This window comes from Dipodomys spectabilis, unplaced genomic scaffold (genome assembly GCF_019054845.1).
Source record: "Dipodomys spectabilis isolate Male_0828 unplaced genomic scaffold, ASM1905484v1 ptg000188l, whole genome shotgun sequence".
NCBI classification, from domain to species: domain Eukaryota; kingdom Metazoa; phylum Chordata; class Mammalia; order Rodentia; family Heteromyidae; genus Dipodomys; species Dipodomys spectabilis.
The window spans coordinates 1075120-1091824 of record NW_024870865.1 but is presented as its reverse complement, the minus strand read 5'-3'; the positions used below and the strand labels follow the sequence as shown (position 1 = coordinate 1091824).

Below are 16705 nucleotides of genomic sequence, written 5' to 3'. Positions count from 1 at the left end.
AACAGACTGGAGGAGGGGACCCCAGAACTTCCCGGGAGAGGAGGTGGCGTTGGGCGGAGGGCAGGAAAAAGCCCCCCAGGTCCTGGCTTTATGCATTCCTGCGCTGTCTGAGTCTTTTCTAAGCAGGTATTGACTGGTATATAATTAAGATGTTTTAAAAGCATTTTAAGCCCCAAGTGGCAGTGAACTGCGGCCTCAGGGACTGAGGACAAAATCACCAGCCTCCCCGGGAGATAATGGTGTCTGCTCCCGGATAAGGAGTGCGGCCTAACCACGCATTAGGAAACTGGGTGACCTTAGTCTTGCCTGTGGCCTCTGCTGACTTCATTATTGCACTATTTTACGGCTGAAGGCCAGATCTGAGGGGTCTGCGGCCTCTACCCCCAGATTAGACCCAGCAAGCCTTTCCCCCATCCCCCGTGCCTCTGCAGATGGTGATCCAGCAAGGTGAGTGGAGAGGTGGTGTGTGTGTGTGTGTGTGTGTACTCAAGGCCTAGCATGTTCAGCTAGTGGTGCTCTACCACTTGAGCCACAGCTTCAATTCCAGCTTTTTGCTGGTTATCTGGAAATAAAAGTCTCATGGACTTTCTTGCCTACGCTATTTTTGACCCTCGATCCTCCAATCTCAGCCTCCTGAGTAGCTAGAATGACAGGTGTGAGGCACCAGCGCCTGGCTAATTGTGCATTCTGCAAAGCTGATGGTGTAGCTACCAGGCTCCAGCCAGACAGCCCAACGCTCTACCCTGCAGGCTGGAGACACCTGAAGGACCTAGAAACACAATTCTGACCCCAACTGCATTCCATCTGCTCTAGAAACAGAATACAACTTCCTCCTCGGTAAGGGCAGGAAGGACCTGGAGCCAGGCACTTTCTGCAGCTTGCCTAGCTTTGGAGAAAAGCCCTCCAGCCAAGAAAGGAGACAGGGGCAGGCAGACTCAAGCCCTGCGCCCCCCCCCCACCCCCCCCCCCCCCCGACGCAGCCCCTGGGCTTTATGTCACAAACCCAAGTTTGTACCTAGGAAGTGCTCATCACAAATGTTAAGAGCATGAATGTTTCAGTGTAAGATGACTTGGTTATTTGTGTGGTGCTGGGGCTCAAGCCCAGGTCCCTGCATGTGCTCAGCAGACATGCGGCCACGGAGCTGCAACCCAGCCCTTCTAATGGTGCTAGTGTTTGGCAGCACTGGGATTTGAACTCAGGACCCCAGCTTGGTAGTCAGGCATTCGGGCACTGGAACTGCATCCCAATTGTTATTTTTTACTTTATTATTTCAAATCGGGACGCATGCTTTTCTGCCAGGCTGCTCTGGTGGCACTTCTGTTTGGCTGAGATGGGAGTAGAGGGGTCTCACTTCCTTTTTTTTGGCCTGGCCTCCAAAGGCAATCCTCCTGTCTCTACCTCCCAAGTAGCTGCAACTACAGCATGTGTCCCCACACCTGGTTCTCTAGCTATTCTTAGGCCATGGTAAAACTTCTAGGGATACTTGAACACACACACACACACACACACTTTTTTTTTTACAGGAAAGTATTCACAAAGTTGTAAAAGAAACTGAAGGAGCTTGCACAGGAGCTGAGCTGCTGAGGCCCAACAGCCTCATGGCTCTGTGGGCCTGAGCTCATCTGAGTGAGGCCCAGTTCTAGAGATGATGGTGATGGTGATGGGATGGTAATGGTGGCGGCGGCGGCGGCGGCGGTGATGATGGTGATGGTGGTGACGGTGGTGGTGGTAATGGTGGTGATGGCGATGATGGTGAAGCTGATGCTGATGGTGGAGGTGGTGATGGTAAACCCATCATTCCATTTCTTCTCAGAGCCGGTCCGCCTGCCTCAGCTGAAGTTTAGGAGAGGGCAGCTCCAGCTAAGTCCGCAGCCCCTGTGTGAACGAACCACAGCAGCGCTCTGCACACCACCGACCGACCTTCTATGCGCTTCACGCCGCACGGCAGACGTGACCCCCAAAACCTGTGCCACAGCAGCCAGCGGCTTCCCAGAGTGCTGATGGACACCTGGGTGAAAAACTCCCTAGGGAGGAGGGGACAGTCACCTCCTCCACGGACGCTCCCCTGGGCCTCTGGTCATCGCACCTCCTCTTTCTTCTTATGGCGCAGCTCCCCGGCGGGCTCCGGCGCCCTGGCTGCGTGTAGCCAGCAGCCGGTGTCCAGCGCAGGAGAGCAGACTGGGCAGGCCCCGCGGCCTCACCCATCTGCATGCCCAGCTGTGACTGGAGAATGGCGGGTCCTTGGATCCCCAGCCCCAGACTGCAGGGAGAATGGCCTTCACTGACACCCCGCCGTGATCGACGGCAGAGCGTCCTCCAGGGCAGGCCTAACGGGAGCCCGGGGCTCAGGCAGCGCATCTCCCCATCTCCCTTCCCGTGGGCAGGTGGGGGCTGCAGGGAAAGCCCCCGGCTGGGTGAGGCCCAGACGCCCGCACTTGCCGGCTGTGCGTGCCTTCCCTGGGACGGCCGCGCCCTCCTCTCTCTATTAGGGAAGTGGGCGCTAGGTGCTGCGGCCTCAGGGCACTCCCCCGCCCCCACAGTCCTTTCCGACGCACAAGAGCAGGGCCAACGTGGCCTCAGCTCCTGCTGGAAATGAGGGCACTGCCTTGTGCCCCTGCCATGCTACCAGGCCGGTGCCCTCCACTGCTCAGGACCTACCAAGGTCCGATCTCGAGTGAGCCTTCCAGGCAGTGAGGCGGAACCCCAGCACCTTCCAACCAGGGCCAGGAGCCCCGGGACCCGAAGGCTCTGCAGCGCCACACCCCGGCCCAGTCCAGCCTCGGGACCTTTGCGCGCTATCTCCTGTACGTACCCAGGAGGCGCTCGACAGACATCCGCCTCCATCAGAGCCCACGGTGCGCAGGAAGCCGCCCTGCGCATCTTCTGGGCCTGTTTTCACAGTACATGCACGCAAAGCCGCTCATCATCTCCCCAACTCTAAGGACTGAAGCTCCACCGCTCAGTCACTGACCAGGAACAGAGCTTGACATGTAACAGAGGCTCAACGGACCAACTGAAGGAACGAAAATCTAACCACCCTCTTTAGCTTGCAGAGTCGCACAGGCAGTTTTTTTGTTGGTGTGGGGCTTGAACTCTGGGCCTGGGTGCTTGAGCTCTTCAGCTCAAGGCGAGCGCTCCACCAATTGAGCCACAGCGCCACTTCCGGAGATAAAAGTCTCACCAACTTTCCTGCCCAGGCTGGCTATGAACCGGATCCCCAGATCTCAGCCTCCTGAATAGGTAGGATTATAGGCATGAGCCACCAGTGCCCGGAAGTTCTAATGTCACCTCCCATGCCAACTGACTGACCGTACACTCTCCCCTCCTCTCCTGCCTCCCCAGTCTTTCCAACTGCCTATCAAAATGAGTACTTATGTTTGCACCTTTCTAGATCAGGAACTAGTCAACTACGGCCTAGGGGCCACCCCCAACAGCCCCTTCCTCACAGTAACAGAATGGCTGCCAGTGCTCCAGCTTTGCCACATATTCTCTCGGCCATTCCAAGTACAGGCAGTTATGTGGGGCTCCGGCCTTGAGTCTCACTCACTGGCAGATCTGTCTGGCCTGACGGGTGGGAGGCTCTATGCAGCAGAGCTGGGGTCACATGCCTGCCTCAGTGCACGCTTTAACCACAGGAAGAAACCGAGCGACTCCCAGAATGCTGGACGCACACGCACACCTGTGCTGAGACTTGAACCCAGGGCCTCATGTTATATCACTTGGTATATTTGCTCACGGCAACCACTTGAGCCATGCCTCTGATACAGCGTTTTGCCCAGGCTGGCTGCAACCAGTGATCTTCCAGGTCTCAGCCTCCTGAGTAGGTACAATTACTGGCATGATCCATCCATTGGCAGCCAGCTTCATTGTTTTTGTTTTTGTCAGGCATGGGACTTAAACTCAGGGCCTGGGTGCTGTCCCTGAGCTTTTTTGCTCAAGGCTAGCGCTCTACTACTGAGCCACAGCAACCTGGTTAGGGATAAAGAATCTCACGGACTTTCCTGCTGGTGCTGGCTTCAAATTGTGATCCTCAGATCTCAACCTCCTGAGTAGCAAGAATTATAGGTAAGCCACAGGGTGCCTGGCTCATTAGAATTTTTAATAACACGTTAAATGCAGTTGATGAACTAGTGTAATGATGCATGCCTGGAATCCCAGTTTTGTAGGGGACAGAGGTCAGAAGGATGTGGTTCAAAGCCAGCCTAGGCAAAAAAATTAGGGAGGTCTCATTGAAACAAGTCAAAGTAGTAGTGCATGTCTGTGATCTCAGCGTCCCAGGAGGCACACATAGGAGGATCCTAGTCTGAGGCTGGCCCTGGGCACAACCAGGAGACCCTACAGGAAAGACGAGAGTGGAAATGGCGGAGTGGAGAAGGCTCTGGGCCTCCTTCCTCCCAGGGGCTGCAGCAGCCTTTCTGGGCTGCAACCAAGGCTGAAGATGACAGGAAGCAACTCACAGCTTTCTACACACCCTATTTATTGTGCAAACAAGGTCAGAAATGTACACGGACAATCCCGGAGGGGAGGCTCTGTGGAACTGCAGGGGACGGGATGGGACAGTATGGGACGGGACAGTATGGGACGGGACAGCCTGGCGCCCCATGCCCTTCCCTCCCGGGCTAGGCTCTGCTCTAGTCCTTGAGCACGAGTGGGGCCTTCACTTGGCTGGCCACGTCCGCGCCGCTGAGTGCCTCCACGATGGCCAGGCCAAACTCGAAGCTGGTGCCCGGGCCGCGGCTGGTGAGGATCGGGCCGTCCTTCTCCACGCGGCTCTCCGTGTAGCTGTAGTGACCTACGGGAACAGAAGGTGTGGCGGCGGCCTGCGGGGCACGGGCCCTCCTCAGCACGGAGGGGGACGGGCAGAGGCCCGGCGGCTGTGGCTGCGCGTTCCCGCATGCGCCTGAGAGCATCAGGTGTGCGGGTGCTGGGGACGAGGGCGCGCACGTGGGTGCGTGGAAGGCAGGAACCCCCTGACCGCAGGGGGCGCATGCCCATGCGCCCCAGAATAAACCACAAGAGGCACCCCTCCCTCCGCGACACACAGGTGAGGATGCCCACTCCTGACTCGGCGTCCTCCTCGCCCGTCCTGTGCACTGTCCGGAGCTCTGCCCAGCAAGCCCGTGCCTGCGGCACTCCAACCCCGCAGTGGCCCAGCACGCCGCCCGTGGCCCTCCTGTCGGGTCCCCCAAAGAGCCTAGGCCGCACGGACAAGAACCCCGAACCTGCCGGAACAGTGACAGCGGGGCGAAGGTGACGTGTCCAGACCTTAGTGGGCGAGCTGGACATGGAGGCGTCCACGCAGCCGCAGCCACCGGGCCGTGGTGGACACAGGGGCTTCAGCCACGGGCCGTGGCCTGGCCACCATGCCCCTGCCCGGGGCAGAAGAGCCAGGCTCCTGGAGCAGCACGGGCAGGGCCTCTGCCATCACCTCACGACGATTCGCTCGCTCACAGAACCAGCACGCACGGGCACCGCGTGCCTCGTGTGGACAAATCGTGATTCCCACTGAAGGGCAAGGTTTGCACGATTCTCCCCCACTTAGCAATGGCCACACTGGGTCAGGACCGCGTTCCACACTCAGCTGGCGGGGGGGGGGGGGGGGGGGGGGTCCTGGGCAGGGATAATCTGAAGCACAACTGCTCGGCTCGCCCGCGGGTTCCGTGGGCAACGGATGCAGGCAGGCCTCAAACAGGCCCGGGGAGCGCCCAGGTCCTTCCCGGCTTTTCCCCAGAGGAGGCGGTTACACTTGCCAACGGCCCCGCCTGCTGGTGGTGTGTGGAACAGCACACGGGGCACCCGGCCCGCTGCGGACTGCAGGAACATGCCGGGGGCTGGGAATGTAGGGTCAATCTGGGGGCTGGGAATGTAGGGTCAATCTGTGTAGTTTCGTTTCATGTTAAAAACAGCGCAAGGAACTGTTTTTTTTTTTGTTGTTGTTGTTTTTTAAGCTGTAAGGGAAAAACATTCTACATCCAGCTGGAGAAAAGCAGGAAGGCTCAGGACAGAGGGACCGGCAACTCAAGGCTACTGTCAGTCTGTTTTGGCTTTTTTTGAGTCAGGGTCTCACTATGAATGTAGTCAAGCTGGCCTCAAATTCTGATCCTCCTGCCGCTACCTCCTGAGGATCAAGGATGTCCCACACGCCCAGCTGCTGCCGCCTGCATTCGTAAATGGAGTTTTATGAGCCCAAAGCCACACCTTTGAAAAACTCGCTGTTTGTAGCTACTCTGAAGCCACAACAGCAGGGTAGCTGCCATGCACCTCCAACCCTGGCTCCCTGGCCCCTAGCAAGGCCGGCTGACCCTGGAGCACGGCCCGGCCTGCCGTCACGGCTGTGTCGCCTCTGTCTAGATGCTGTCTGTGTAAGACGAGGCTGATTTCCACCTGACAGATAAGGGCGCTGCGCTGCCATCCCGCGGGGGGGGGGGCCTGGGCTGCCTGGCAGAGCCCGGGCTGCAGTGGCAACTGCGCCCGCCCAGCCTGGGTGCCAGGCCATGTGCAGGGTGTGCCAGCATATGGCCTCAGCCTACCCACACTCCTGAGGCAGAGCCCACAGATGAGGAACCGAGCAAGGCTCAGAGGTAAAGGAGCCTGCCCTGCAGTGCAGCTGGCTTGCACGGCACGCGCGTGTCCGGGCGCTCTGAAGCTCACAAGCACATCGCACAAAGGGAACGCAACGCACACCTACTTCGCTAAAAACACCTATTTCTCTAAAACCCGGGCCTTTGGCCCCTGGGATGGGAATGGCTATCTGAGGGAAAATTCCAGACCAAGGCATCTGTGGCACGAGGTCCCGTCACCCCACAGATGACCTGCTCTATTGGAAGGACAGGCGGCCAGCGCACTGACTGCAGTCACTGTCCCAAGACTTGCATCAATGTGCATGTGACGCGCCGCTGCCAGGGCCATGGCACCATCGCCATGCTCCCACGGAGGCCAACCACGCAGAGGGCCTGGCCGGAGCAGCCATCTCGCCTCCCAGGATGCTCTGGGCGTCCATGTCAAGTACTGCGCTCACAGCAGCAGCTGCCTAACCTCAGTGCCAGGCAGGGGAAAGGGAGCGGCAAGCAGCCCGAGCAAGGACGGGGCTGGACCACGCCTGGCCTAGGCCTCCGTCCCTCATCTGGGCAGTCAGGGGAATGAGCACCGAGAGACTTGGCAGGGAGCAAACGCTGTGAACTCTGGGTGTGTGAGATCTGTAAGCTTCTGGGTTCGTTCCTTTGGTCCCAGAAAAAGCAGACAGACACAATGGCTGCAGCTCTGGGCGACGCGGGGCTGGAGGCTGCACACGGCCTCATGCCGCTCCACCAGCTCAGAAGCCACGAGCATTCACAAAGACAGCCTCCCGGACAGCCTCCCAGACAGACAGCCTCCCGGACAGCCTCCCGGACAGCCTCCCAGACAGGGCCGCTGACAAGTCAGTGCACACTCGTTCTAGCCATGGAAGGCAGCTGAGGGCTTGGGACAGCCAAACTGAGGAACCGCAGAAGGTAACCCACCAAGTGAGTGGGGGAGGGAACGCGGCGGGCAGCACAAGGCCATCGTGGCGAGGCCTCCTGCAGCGAGGGCAGCACTGGCGCCAACGCCGGCCCGGGGCAGGCCGCGCGTGGACTCAGCGCTCCACGCTTCCTGCCCTGTGGACCGAAACTGCTGTGAACAAGTAAGGTTTGAACCTGTTTCTTCTGGGGGTGCCATGGACCAAACCCAGAGAACCCATATACCTACACTACTCTGGAAAACAAAGCATGTTCTGAGGACTTTTTGTACATAAATACATAAGCAGACTGGGCATGGTAGCCCACAGCTGTAATCCCAGCCCCGAGGAGGGTCATGGGTTCACGTCCTAGGAAAGCCAGCCTGAGCTACAGAGCAAGCCCCTCTCAGAAGCACACAAGGGAAGATGAGCATTTACTTACTCCCGTTCACCATCTTGTCTTTGGCAAGTGGGTGTGACGTGACTTTGCTTCCAAAACCTACTTCATGCGCCAACAGAGCCGTGGGACCTGAGAGAGAATGGGAGACGAATCTGATGCTGCAGCGGCCGCCACAAACAGCACACCCCGCTGAGCGCGGCCGAGAGCACCCCAGACTCCATTACCCCGGCCGGATAGAGTAGGGAGGGGGCCCTCCGAGAGGAACTTCCTGCCTCACTCCCGACAAAAGCGAAGCCTGCCTTCCAAGACAGCAGCGCCAGCACCGAGCGCGCTTCAGGACCAGGACGATGGCCAGGCCGCCGCCCGCCGCCCACTCTGGGGGAGCCCACGCCCCGCGCCGCCCTCCAGCCACCATCTTCTTCCTCACAGGGCTCGGAAGCTCACCCCGGATGTCCTGTGCCCGCGCACGCGTGGGGAACACACGCAGCGTCACCCGGGCGCTCGCGGGAAGCGGCCGCCGTGGGAGGACAGCTCCTCAAATCCGGACGGGAGGGAGAGGACGTTTTACCTTGGTTAAGTTAAAGCCGGGAAGCGGAGTTGTAGCTCAAGGGACAGCACCAGCTTTGAGCCAAAAAGCTAAGGGACAGCACCCAGGCCCTGAGTTCAAGCCCCAGGACTGGCAAAATAGAATATAGCTTTCTTCCCTAAACCATGTGCAGGAGTCTTTGCTAAGGCCTGGTTTCAGCTCGCCATCAGCGCCGCACCCACGGCTTGCTCTGTGCTCCTCTGGCTCCAGCCAGTCACGGGAGGCCACAGCTGCCTCAAGCAGAAGAGCCAACGATCAACGCCTCACCGTGCAACTCATCTATAAGGCCTGAGCCAAGAAGTCTTCCTGTCTCCTACTTGCAAGTAGGCTCCAGAACATGGGCTTCATGAGGAGAGTGGTCAGGCAGGGAAGGGGTTTCCAGAATGTTCAATGTTCAGGCAGGGAAGGGGTTTCCAGAATGTTCAATGTTCATAGATTTACAGAAGAGCAGGACATGGGATCTACTGCAGCCTCCCTCATCCGGGCAAGCTGACTGCTGCTCTCTGGGGCTTGGGAAATTAGATAAGAGATACTTAATACTTGAACTGCTGACGGGTGCAATTCCACAAATCTGTCCTATGGCTGGGCTCGGAGCAAGGAGCTGGGACGGTCAGCAGCAACCTGTTCCCACGGCGCCACCTGGTGGAGACTCACAGGACCGTCCCAGCGGACTCCCCAGGCTCCAGATGCCTGCTCCTAGAGACAGCAGCTGACAGCCAGGACCCCTCCCCTGCGCCAAGTCCAACTTCACCCCCCTCATTCTCTGCCCCACACATGCAACCTCAGTGGTAAGCAGACACTGGTGCAGGTGAAAACTCTGTTCCTAAGGGCAGCCCTTCAGAACACTTGCCCTGTTTCCCTGCTGGTCCCACCTGGTGTCTTCTGCCCCTGGTTCCTACCCCATCCCGGTACCCTACTCCTGAGTCACTGCTCTCAACTTGACTCCTGTGTCTGTGCAGCGGCCGGGACAGCGGCACAGGGCTTCACGCGGGATCCACGCACCGCGGGTGCTGCTGATTACTGGGGAAGACACAGTCACCGGAGGGCCGCACTCTCAGGGAGGTGCTGGATTGTGAGTGGGGGATGGTGCGGGTCAGGTGGGGAATTTCCCAATTTCCCTGGCCTCAACCTCTCATGCCTCCAACCTCAGCCTTCCAAGGTCCGGGACTATCAGTATGCCCCAACAGGTCTGCCTCAAAACTGGGAAATATTTGAAACATGAGAGCACAATGTCCTCCCTGAACACCTCCCTGACATCTGCGCCAGGGCCAGGGAACAGGCACACAGCCTGCAGGGTGGCTCTGAGCAAACCCCAAGAGAGAACTCGGGCTCTGCGGCTCGGGCACTGGGGCTTGGGCTCTGAGGCTCGGGCTCTGCGGCTCGGGCACTGCGGCTCGGACGCACAGCCCTGGGCCCAGCCCACCGCTTCAGTTCCAAAGCTACTGCACCAAGCCAAGCTTCAACCTGTCGCCTTCCACCTGTCATTCGCTCACTCGTTCTCTCTGACACACAGGCTCGGAGAGAGGCCTCAGGGACAGTACCATGAAAGCTACACCAAGGGAAGAAAACACCCATGTCAAAGCAACAAGGATGCATTTAAGAGGTTATCATAAAAAAATTTTTAAAAAAACAAGACAAGTTTCAAAGAAAAGTGGGGCAGACGATACAGGTGCCATGCCAGGGCCGGAAGCACCAGGCGGCCCAGTGTGCAGGGCAGCGCGGGCCTGATTCCTGCTGACTGCGCTGGCAGGACGACTTTCTGGCCAAGAGTTCTGCTGTGCCAGCTGTTTGCTGAATTCCAGAGAGCCATGTTTGCCTCCGGGGTCAACCAAATACAGAAAACAGCGAGTTTCTGGGAACAGACCAAGGGTGCAGAGGCGGAAAGCAGGGCCATCGGGCTCTCTGCTGAGAGGGCACTTTCTGCCACCCAGGCCTCACGCCTGGGGCAGATGTCCTGGACAGGCCGCCAGGCTGCTGCAGCCCCTACCTGCACAGATGGCGGCGATGAGGCCCTTCCTGCTCTCCTGCTCCTTCAAGATGTCCTTCACGGTGCTCGACTAGACAGGGAAGGGAAACCAGACACTTGCTGTTAGCCCGGTCCATAGTCCAGGCTCTGGACAAGCTTCATAGGATCTGATTTTAGCTTCAACCATAGGTTTCAACCTACTTTCCAAATCTAGCTCAAATAACATTGATATGAGAATTATCAAGTTCCTAATGGGTCCAAATTCATTTTTTAAATTTTTTATTTTTGTTGGTCATGGGGCTTGAACTCGGGGTCTGGGCACTGTCCCTGAGCTCTTCAGCTCAAGGCGAATGCTCTACCACTTGAACCACAGTGCCACTTCCAGGGTCTGTATTCTTGATCCAAGCAGAGGCACTGATCCTAACAGAAAGACACCTCTCTATGAAGAATTTCCCTCCAGTCATGCTCAGAAGGAAGAGAAGCGTGGGAAGTGTGGCTGGCTGGGTGCAGAAGACAGGGAGGAAAGCCCTGCCCATTGGCCCTCATGTCAACCAGGGGACCCGCACCTCCCCACACCTCCTCACCCGCCAGGCCGCCTCAGCCTCATTGCTGGCGAGTATTCTGCCTCAGTCTTTCCAGCTACTTCCCAAGACGCTCGCTGATCTCTACAGTGATGTGATTCCAGCTGCTTAGTCTCAAATACAGCTAGAACACCATCTGGTTAACCTTAGTTATCTGTTTTATTCACAACATCCTCCCTGCCCATTGGAATAACAACAGAACAAAGCAGAGGCTGAAATATTCCTGTTCAGATCGATCCCATCAGCTCTACCAGGTCTAAGTAGCGTTCTTACCTCACATAAATTCTGCGCACCCAGATTACCTCCAGGCAGAACTACCACGTCGTAAGGTCCCTGGGACAGTTTGAACGACAGAAAAGGCATTGTTAAATTCCAAATGTGTGCTAAGTGACAGTTCAATAACACTTGTTTTAGACGCTGGACATGGCAAAACACAGGGAAGGATCTAACCCCAGAACCATAAAACAAACAAAAACCAACATTGTCATAAGGAGTAAGGATGCTTTATAAGCAAGAATAACGCTCCCATCTAGCCTCCCACCTAACTAACCACCCACCCACCCATCCATCCATCCATCCATCCACCCACTCACCTGTCTGTCTGTCCACCCATCCATCTACCCACCCACCCACCTGTCTGTCTGTCCATCCATCCACTTACCCACTTCCCACCCATCCATGCACCCAGCAGCCACTTACTGAACACATCAGGTAATCTAGCCAAATTGCCAACTTCTACAGATAGAGTATACCTTTCCTTTCTTCCTTTTTTTTTGGGGGGGGTAGGGGGGGAGGAGGGTTAGAATCGTCTTGCACTTGCTAGACAACTGGTATTCTACCATTTGAGCAATTCCTCTAGCCCTGCTCTTTGCTGGTTATTTTTAGAGATGGAGTCTAGTGAACTTTTCTGCCCAGGTTGGTGCTGAACCTTGATCCTCCTAAGAAGTTACAGATGTGAGCCACTGGCACACAGCTAATTCCCCCCCCCCCCCCCCCCCATATTACTAGGGTTTGAATTCAGAGCCTAGAGCTTACTAGGCGAGCACTCTATCTACCACAAATAATGTTCTTAAAGCGTGTACCAGCCAGTCTTAGGTAAAACTGCAAATGTTCCAGACAAGGAGAGCAGCCATAGTGAGAAACAGCTCATAGGCAGAGAACAAACCTGTTTCCTTGCTTCTTCAAGACTGGTATCAGGGCAAATGACAACGTCCCGACTGCAAACCACTGGGTCTTTCCCAGTCAAACCTGCAATGGTGACCTTAATCTACGAGAAAGAAGTAGTGATATTTAAGAATGTTGAAACATACGTTTAGAATAACATTTCCACAGCTGCCTTGTGCTCCAGAATAACTTAGTAAGAAATACAGCAAAATCATGCTTTTTGTTGGTCGTAGGGCTTGAACTCAGGGCCTGGCACTGTCACTGAGCCTCTTTCTTCTCAAGGCTAACATTCTACCATTTTAGCCACAGTACTACTTCCACTTCTGAATGGTTAATTGGAGATTAGAAGTCTCATGGGGACTTTTCTGCCTGGGCTGGCTTTCAACAGCAATCCTCGGACCTCAGCCTCCTGAGGAGATAGGATTACAGGCGTGAGCCACCAGTACTCGGCAAAATCATGTAGAGCTTAAGCTAGTATATTGGCTAAATATATTTACTACGCTGGTCTGCTCTGGTTTATCCAAAACAGTTCTAATTTACAGCTGCTGTCCCAGCCTTCCTTTGGCTACAATGCTCTCCTCCTGCAAGTATCCTGGTTGGGAGGTAAATTACACGATCCTTCTATTAATAACCATCTTGCAAAGTTACTCTTGCCATTTAAACCTCACAGCATTTTCCTAAGATAGAAATGTAAAATAAGGGGCTGGGCAGGTGGCTCAGTGGTAGAGCACTTGCTTTGCATGCATGAGGCCCTGAGTTCGATTCCTCAGCACCACATAAGCAAAAAAGAAAAAAAGCCAGAAGTGGCGCTGCGGCTCAAGTGGTAGAGCGCTAACCCTGAGCTGAAGAGCTGAGGGACAGCGCCCAGGCCCAGAGTTCAGGCGCCACGACCGGACCCCCCCCCCCCCCAAAAAAAAAGAAATGTAAAATAAAAAACAATAAAATAGGGGCTGGGAAGGTGGCTCAGTGGTAGAGTGCTTGCCTTGCATGCCTGAGGCCCTGGGTTCAATTCCTCAGCACCACATAAGCAGAAAAAAACAGAAGTGGTGCTGTGGCTCAAGTGGTAGAGCACTAGCCTTGAGCTGAAGAGCCGAGGGACAGCGCTCAGACCCAGAGTTCAGGCCCCACAACCGGCAACAAAAAAACAACCACAATAAAATAGCACTGTTTCCTGCTGAAGTATAAAAAGCTGACAACAGCGAAGGCTTGTACTGGACAAATGGGAAGTTCCCTACACTACTGGTGAGACTGCAGACAGCAACCTAGCAAAAGTCTGTCACACTGACTACAGGCTTGCTGCAGGCCCAGCAGCTCCATTTCAAGGTATGTAGCCTGAAAAAAATATCCACACATGTTCACAGATACTGACATAAGAATGCTTACTACGCTACATACTAAAGCTGCATTTAGACGAATGGATGAGTGTGGCATATCCACACCACACAGTACTAATGAGCAACGTTCAATGGGTGCTGGGACTTCCATGTCTCTGGGGCCAGGGTCTGAATTCTTCTCCTCTGTGACGTCAGTGTCCCTGTGCCTCAGTTTCATAAACTGTAAAATGAGGGTGGCAATATCTAAGTAGGTTGCCGTAGGTTTACATAAGTGCTTAGAATGGAACCTAACACAAGGTCACATGCTATGTGTAAATACAGAATAAGGGCCACAGGCTAACGCTAGACCCAATGTACAGCAATGTAAGGAAAGCAGTTGTGTTTAGGGAAGGAAGAAGAGTATGGGACTGGGGACACAAAAGGGACTTCAAATGCACTCTTTAAAGTATGTTCTTTAAGGAATGGGCCACAAGCCAGAGTACTGCCCTGGGCTCTCTAACAGTCGCAGCTACTCTACAGGTTGTGGCAGGTTGATCACCTAAGCCTAGAGTTCAGGAAAAACCCTGGGCAACACAGAACTAAATCAGGCAAAATATAAGTATTAAAAAAAGGACATGTATTATTAAATAATCATGCAGCTGTACACATATCTGAAACATTCCATGAGATACATTGAACACTGTTTTGTCCAAAGTGATGGGAACCTCCCACATTTTGAAACAAGGCAGACTGGGCCCCAGGGGACTTACCCCAGCTCTCCTCATGAGATCCACTGGGATGACAGTCTCCATTTCCTCTGCTCCTTTGGCCAGGATGACCAAGGCTCTTTTTGTACCCATTTGTATGTTCTACTTATTGAGAACTTAAAAGGAAAAAAAGAAAGAAAAAATTCAAAACAGATTTTCACTGCAACCCAGTAATAGTCAAACTTTTAGTCTGATAACCTTTTCTGTTTGTGTGTGTATATCTGAGAGAGGGGCGAGAAGGAGAAAGGGGGAGAGGGGAGGGGGAGGGGGAGGGGGAGGGGGAGGGGGAGAGGGAGAGGGAGAGAGAGAGAGAGAGGAGAGAGTGTGTGTGTGTGTGTGTAGGTCCCAGGGTTTGAACTCAGGGCATGGGTGCTGTATTTAGCCCAGCATTCTACCACTCCACTTCCAGCTTTTTAGTGGTTAACTGAAGATAAGAGTCGCACAGCATTCCGGGCTGGGGCAGGCTTTGAACCCTAATCCTCGTATCTCGGCCTCCTGAGTAGCTAGGCTAGCACTGTGGGTGACGTGTGGGTATTGTTTCCATTGCCATCTCCCGGCGTTGCCGGTCTCTGGTGCTGGGGCCGCGGGCCTTCGGGGGAGGCTTTCTCTTTCTTCCAGTCCTGTTTCCCGGGAAGCCGGGCTCCGCGGGCAGGGACACACACACCGAGCCTGCGATCTGCCCGACGGGTCTTGGAGGGAATTGTTCCTTTGCTTCCTAATTTCCAACGACTGGACTAAACCCTCGGGGGCGGGGGAGAGGCGAGTGCTGACCCGCCCTCCCCGACTGGACGCCGCGCACGGAGCCCCCGCGCACGGAGCCCCCGCGCACCGACCCGCCGCCCCCGGACCCGCGGCGGTCCGCGCCGGCCGCTGACGTCACGACGGCGCCGGCGGGCGGGCCGGAGGCCGCGGGCTGCGGCGCCCCGCGGTCCGTGCACGCGCCACGCGCCGCCCGCTCCCCGCCCCCGGCCGGGCCCGCACCGCGCCCCTCCCCACCCTCCCCGGGCGTCCGCAAGCGCCGCCGCACCGCAGCGTGGAGACCACTCACCAAACAGCCTGAGGAAAGGGAAAACGCAGCAGCACGCACGCGCACCGCCCTCCGGGCCGCAGACATGCAGTGCGCAGACTCACGCCGCGTGCGTCACATCCGGTCCAGTCCACTCCAGGGCGAGGCGAGGGGGCAGCTCGCTTCCTCTGCGGCTGCGCGCGGCGCCGAACGCCCCCCCCCCCCCCCATGGTTCAGTCCGGCCTGCCCCGGCGCGCCGCCGGTAACCCGCTCCGGGCGGGACCGCTAGCCGCTCGGCCTGCCCCGGCGCGCCGCCGGTAACCCGCTCCGGGCGGGACCGCTAGCCGCTCGGGTTGCGCGCCGTGGCTCCGCGCCCCGCTGTGCCCGTGCGCCGCGGACTTGCCCCGCATCGTGCCGGGCTCTCGGGTCTTATTCACGGCCCGGCCCGCGGCGGGCCGCTCCGACCACAGGCCCTAGAGCCACGCGGAGAGCTTGGCTACCGGGTTGATGGGCCTGGCCGTGTCTCCGCCAGTTTAGTGAGGCCGGCGGGGAGGGCGCCGGGCCCCGGCGGCGGAGACCCCCCCCCGGGCCGGGGCCAGGGCCCCCCCCCCCCCCGCCGCTGTTTTTGTTTTGAGCTTGCTTGTTGTCTGTCGCTTGGCCGGGTGGACGGACAGGCGAACGCGCGGGGCGCCGGGTGCGGGTGGGCGCGAAACGCGGAGCGAGGGAAGGGGGCGCTGCCTGACCCCCGGAGCTGCCACCCCGCGGCACCACACAGCGCTGAAGAGGTCGCACACGACGAGCTTCCCCTCACACTGGGACGTTGACACGTGCGCGTCTTCTGGGAAGGTGGCTCAGTGGTGGAGCGCTTGCCTTGCATGCTCGAGGCCCTGGGTTCCATTCCTCAGCACCACATAAGCAGAAAAAGCCGGAAGTGGCGCTGTGGCTCAAGTGGTAGAGCGCTAGCCTTGAGCTGAAGAGCTGAGGGACAGCGCCCAGGCCCAGAGTTCAGGCCCCACGACCGGCAGAAGAAAAACAAAAACAAAAGAACAAACGCCCTCCCCGTGGCATGTCCGCGCTCACGGCGCCCGTCCCCTGCAGACAGCACAGCGCTAAGTAACTATGCGGGTGCCCTCCTCCCACAGTCTCCCTGGAAGGTGAGTTCTCAAGCTCCTAAAGCGCAAAAGTTACTACTTATGTAGCGACTCCATGCGTTCTTGTTCAAAAGTCTGACATTTCTTCCATCGTGGGATGTTTTTGCAGTGAAGAATCCTTTAGTTCCCTCCCCCACAGTATAACCCGTTTTCACTGTATTTCATGTTGGTATAGTTAGTGGAGGGGAAGGGAAAAAACAAATTGTTTAGATAGGCTTACAAGTGGACCCATTGCAACAATGAGATGTACCAGACGTTATGTCGAAAAACGAATTTTACAACTTGGGGGGGGGGGG

The 16705-nt window shown here is 56.7% G+C and overlaps 1 protein-coding gene across 2 annotated transcripts; it reads right to left on the bottom strand.

Annotated features, from left to right (window-relative positions):
* Window positions 1-4457: 4457 nt before the first annotated feature.
* Park7 (Parkinsonism associated deglycase) lies at window positions 4458-15399 on the bottom strand. 2 transcript variants are annotated; one of them, XM_042695730.1, is made up of 7 exons: window positions 15301-15399; window positions 14256-14368; window positions 12174-12275; window positions 11282-11341; window positions 10449-10518; window positions 7918-8004; window positions 4458-4793 (listed from the first exon to the last, which is right to left on the bottom strand). In XM_042695730.1, exons 2-7 carry the CDS (start codon window positions 14343-14345, stop codon window positions 4633-4635), a joined length of 570 nt encoding a protein of 189 aa, XP_042551664.1. In that variant the 5' UTR covers window positions 14346-14368; window positions 15301-15399; the 3' UTR covers window positions 4458-4632. The 2 variants fall into 2 exon arrangements, with proteins under 2 accessions (XP_042551664.1, XP_042551665.1); XM_042695731.1 differs by lacking the exon at window positions 15301-15399 and adding an exon at window positions 14917-15030.
* Window positions 15400-16705: the final 1306 nt, after the last annotated feature.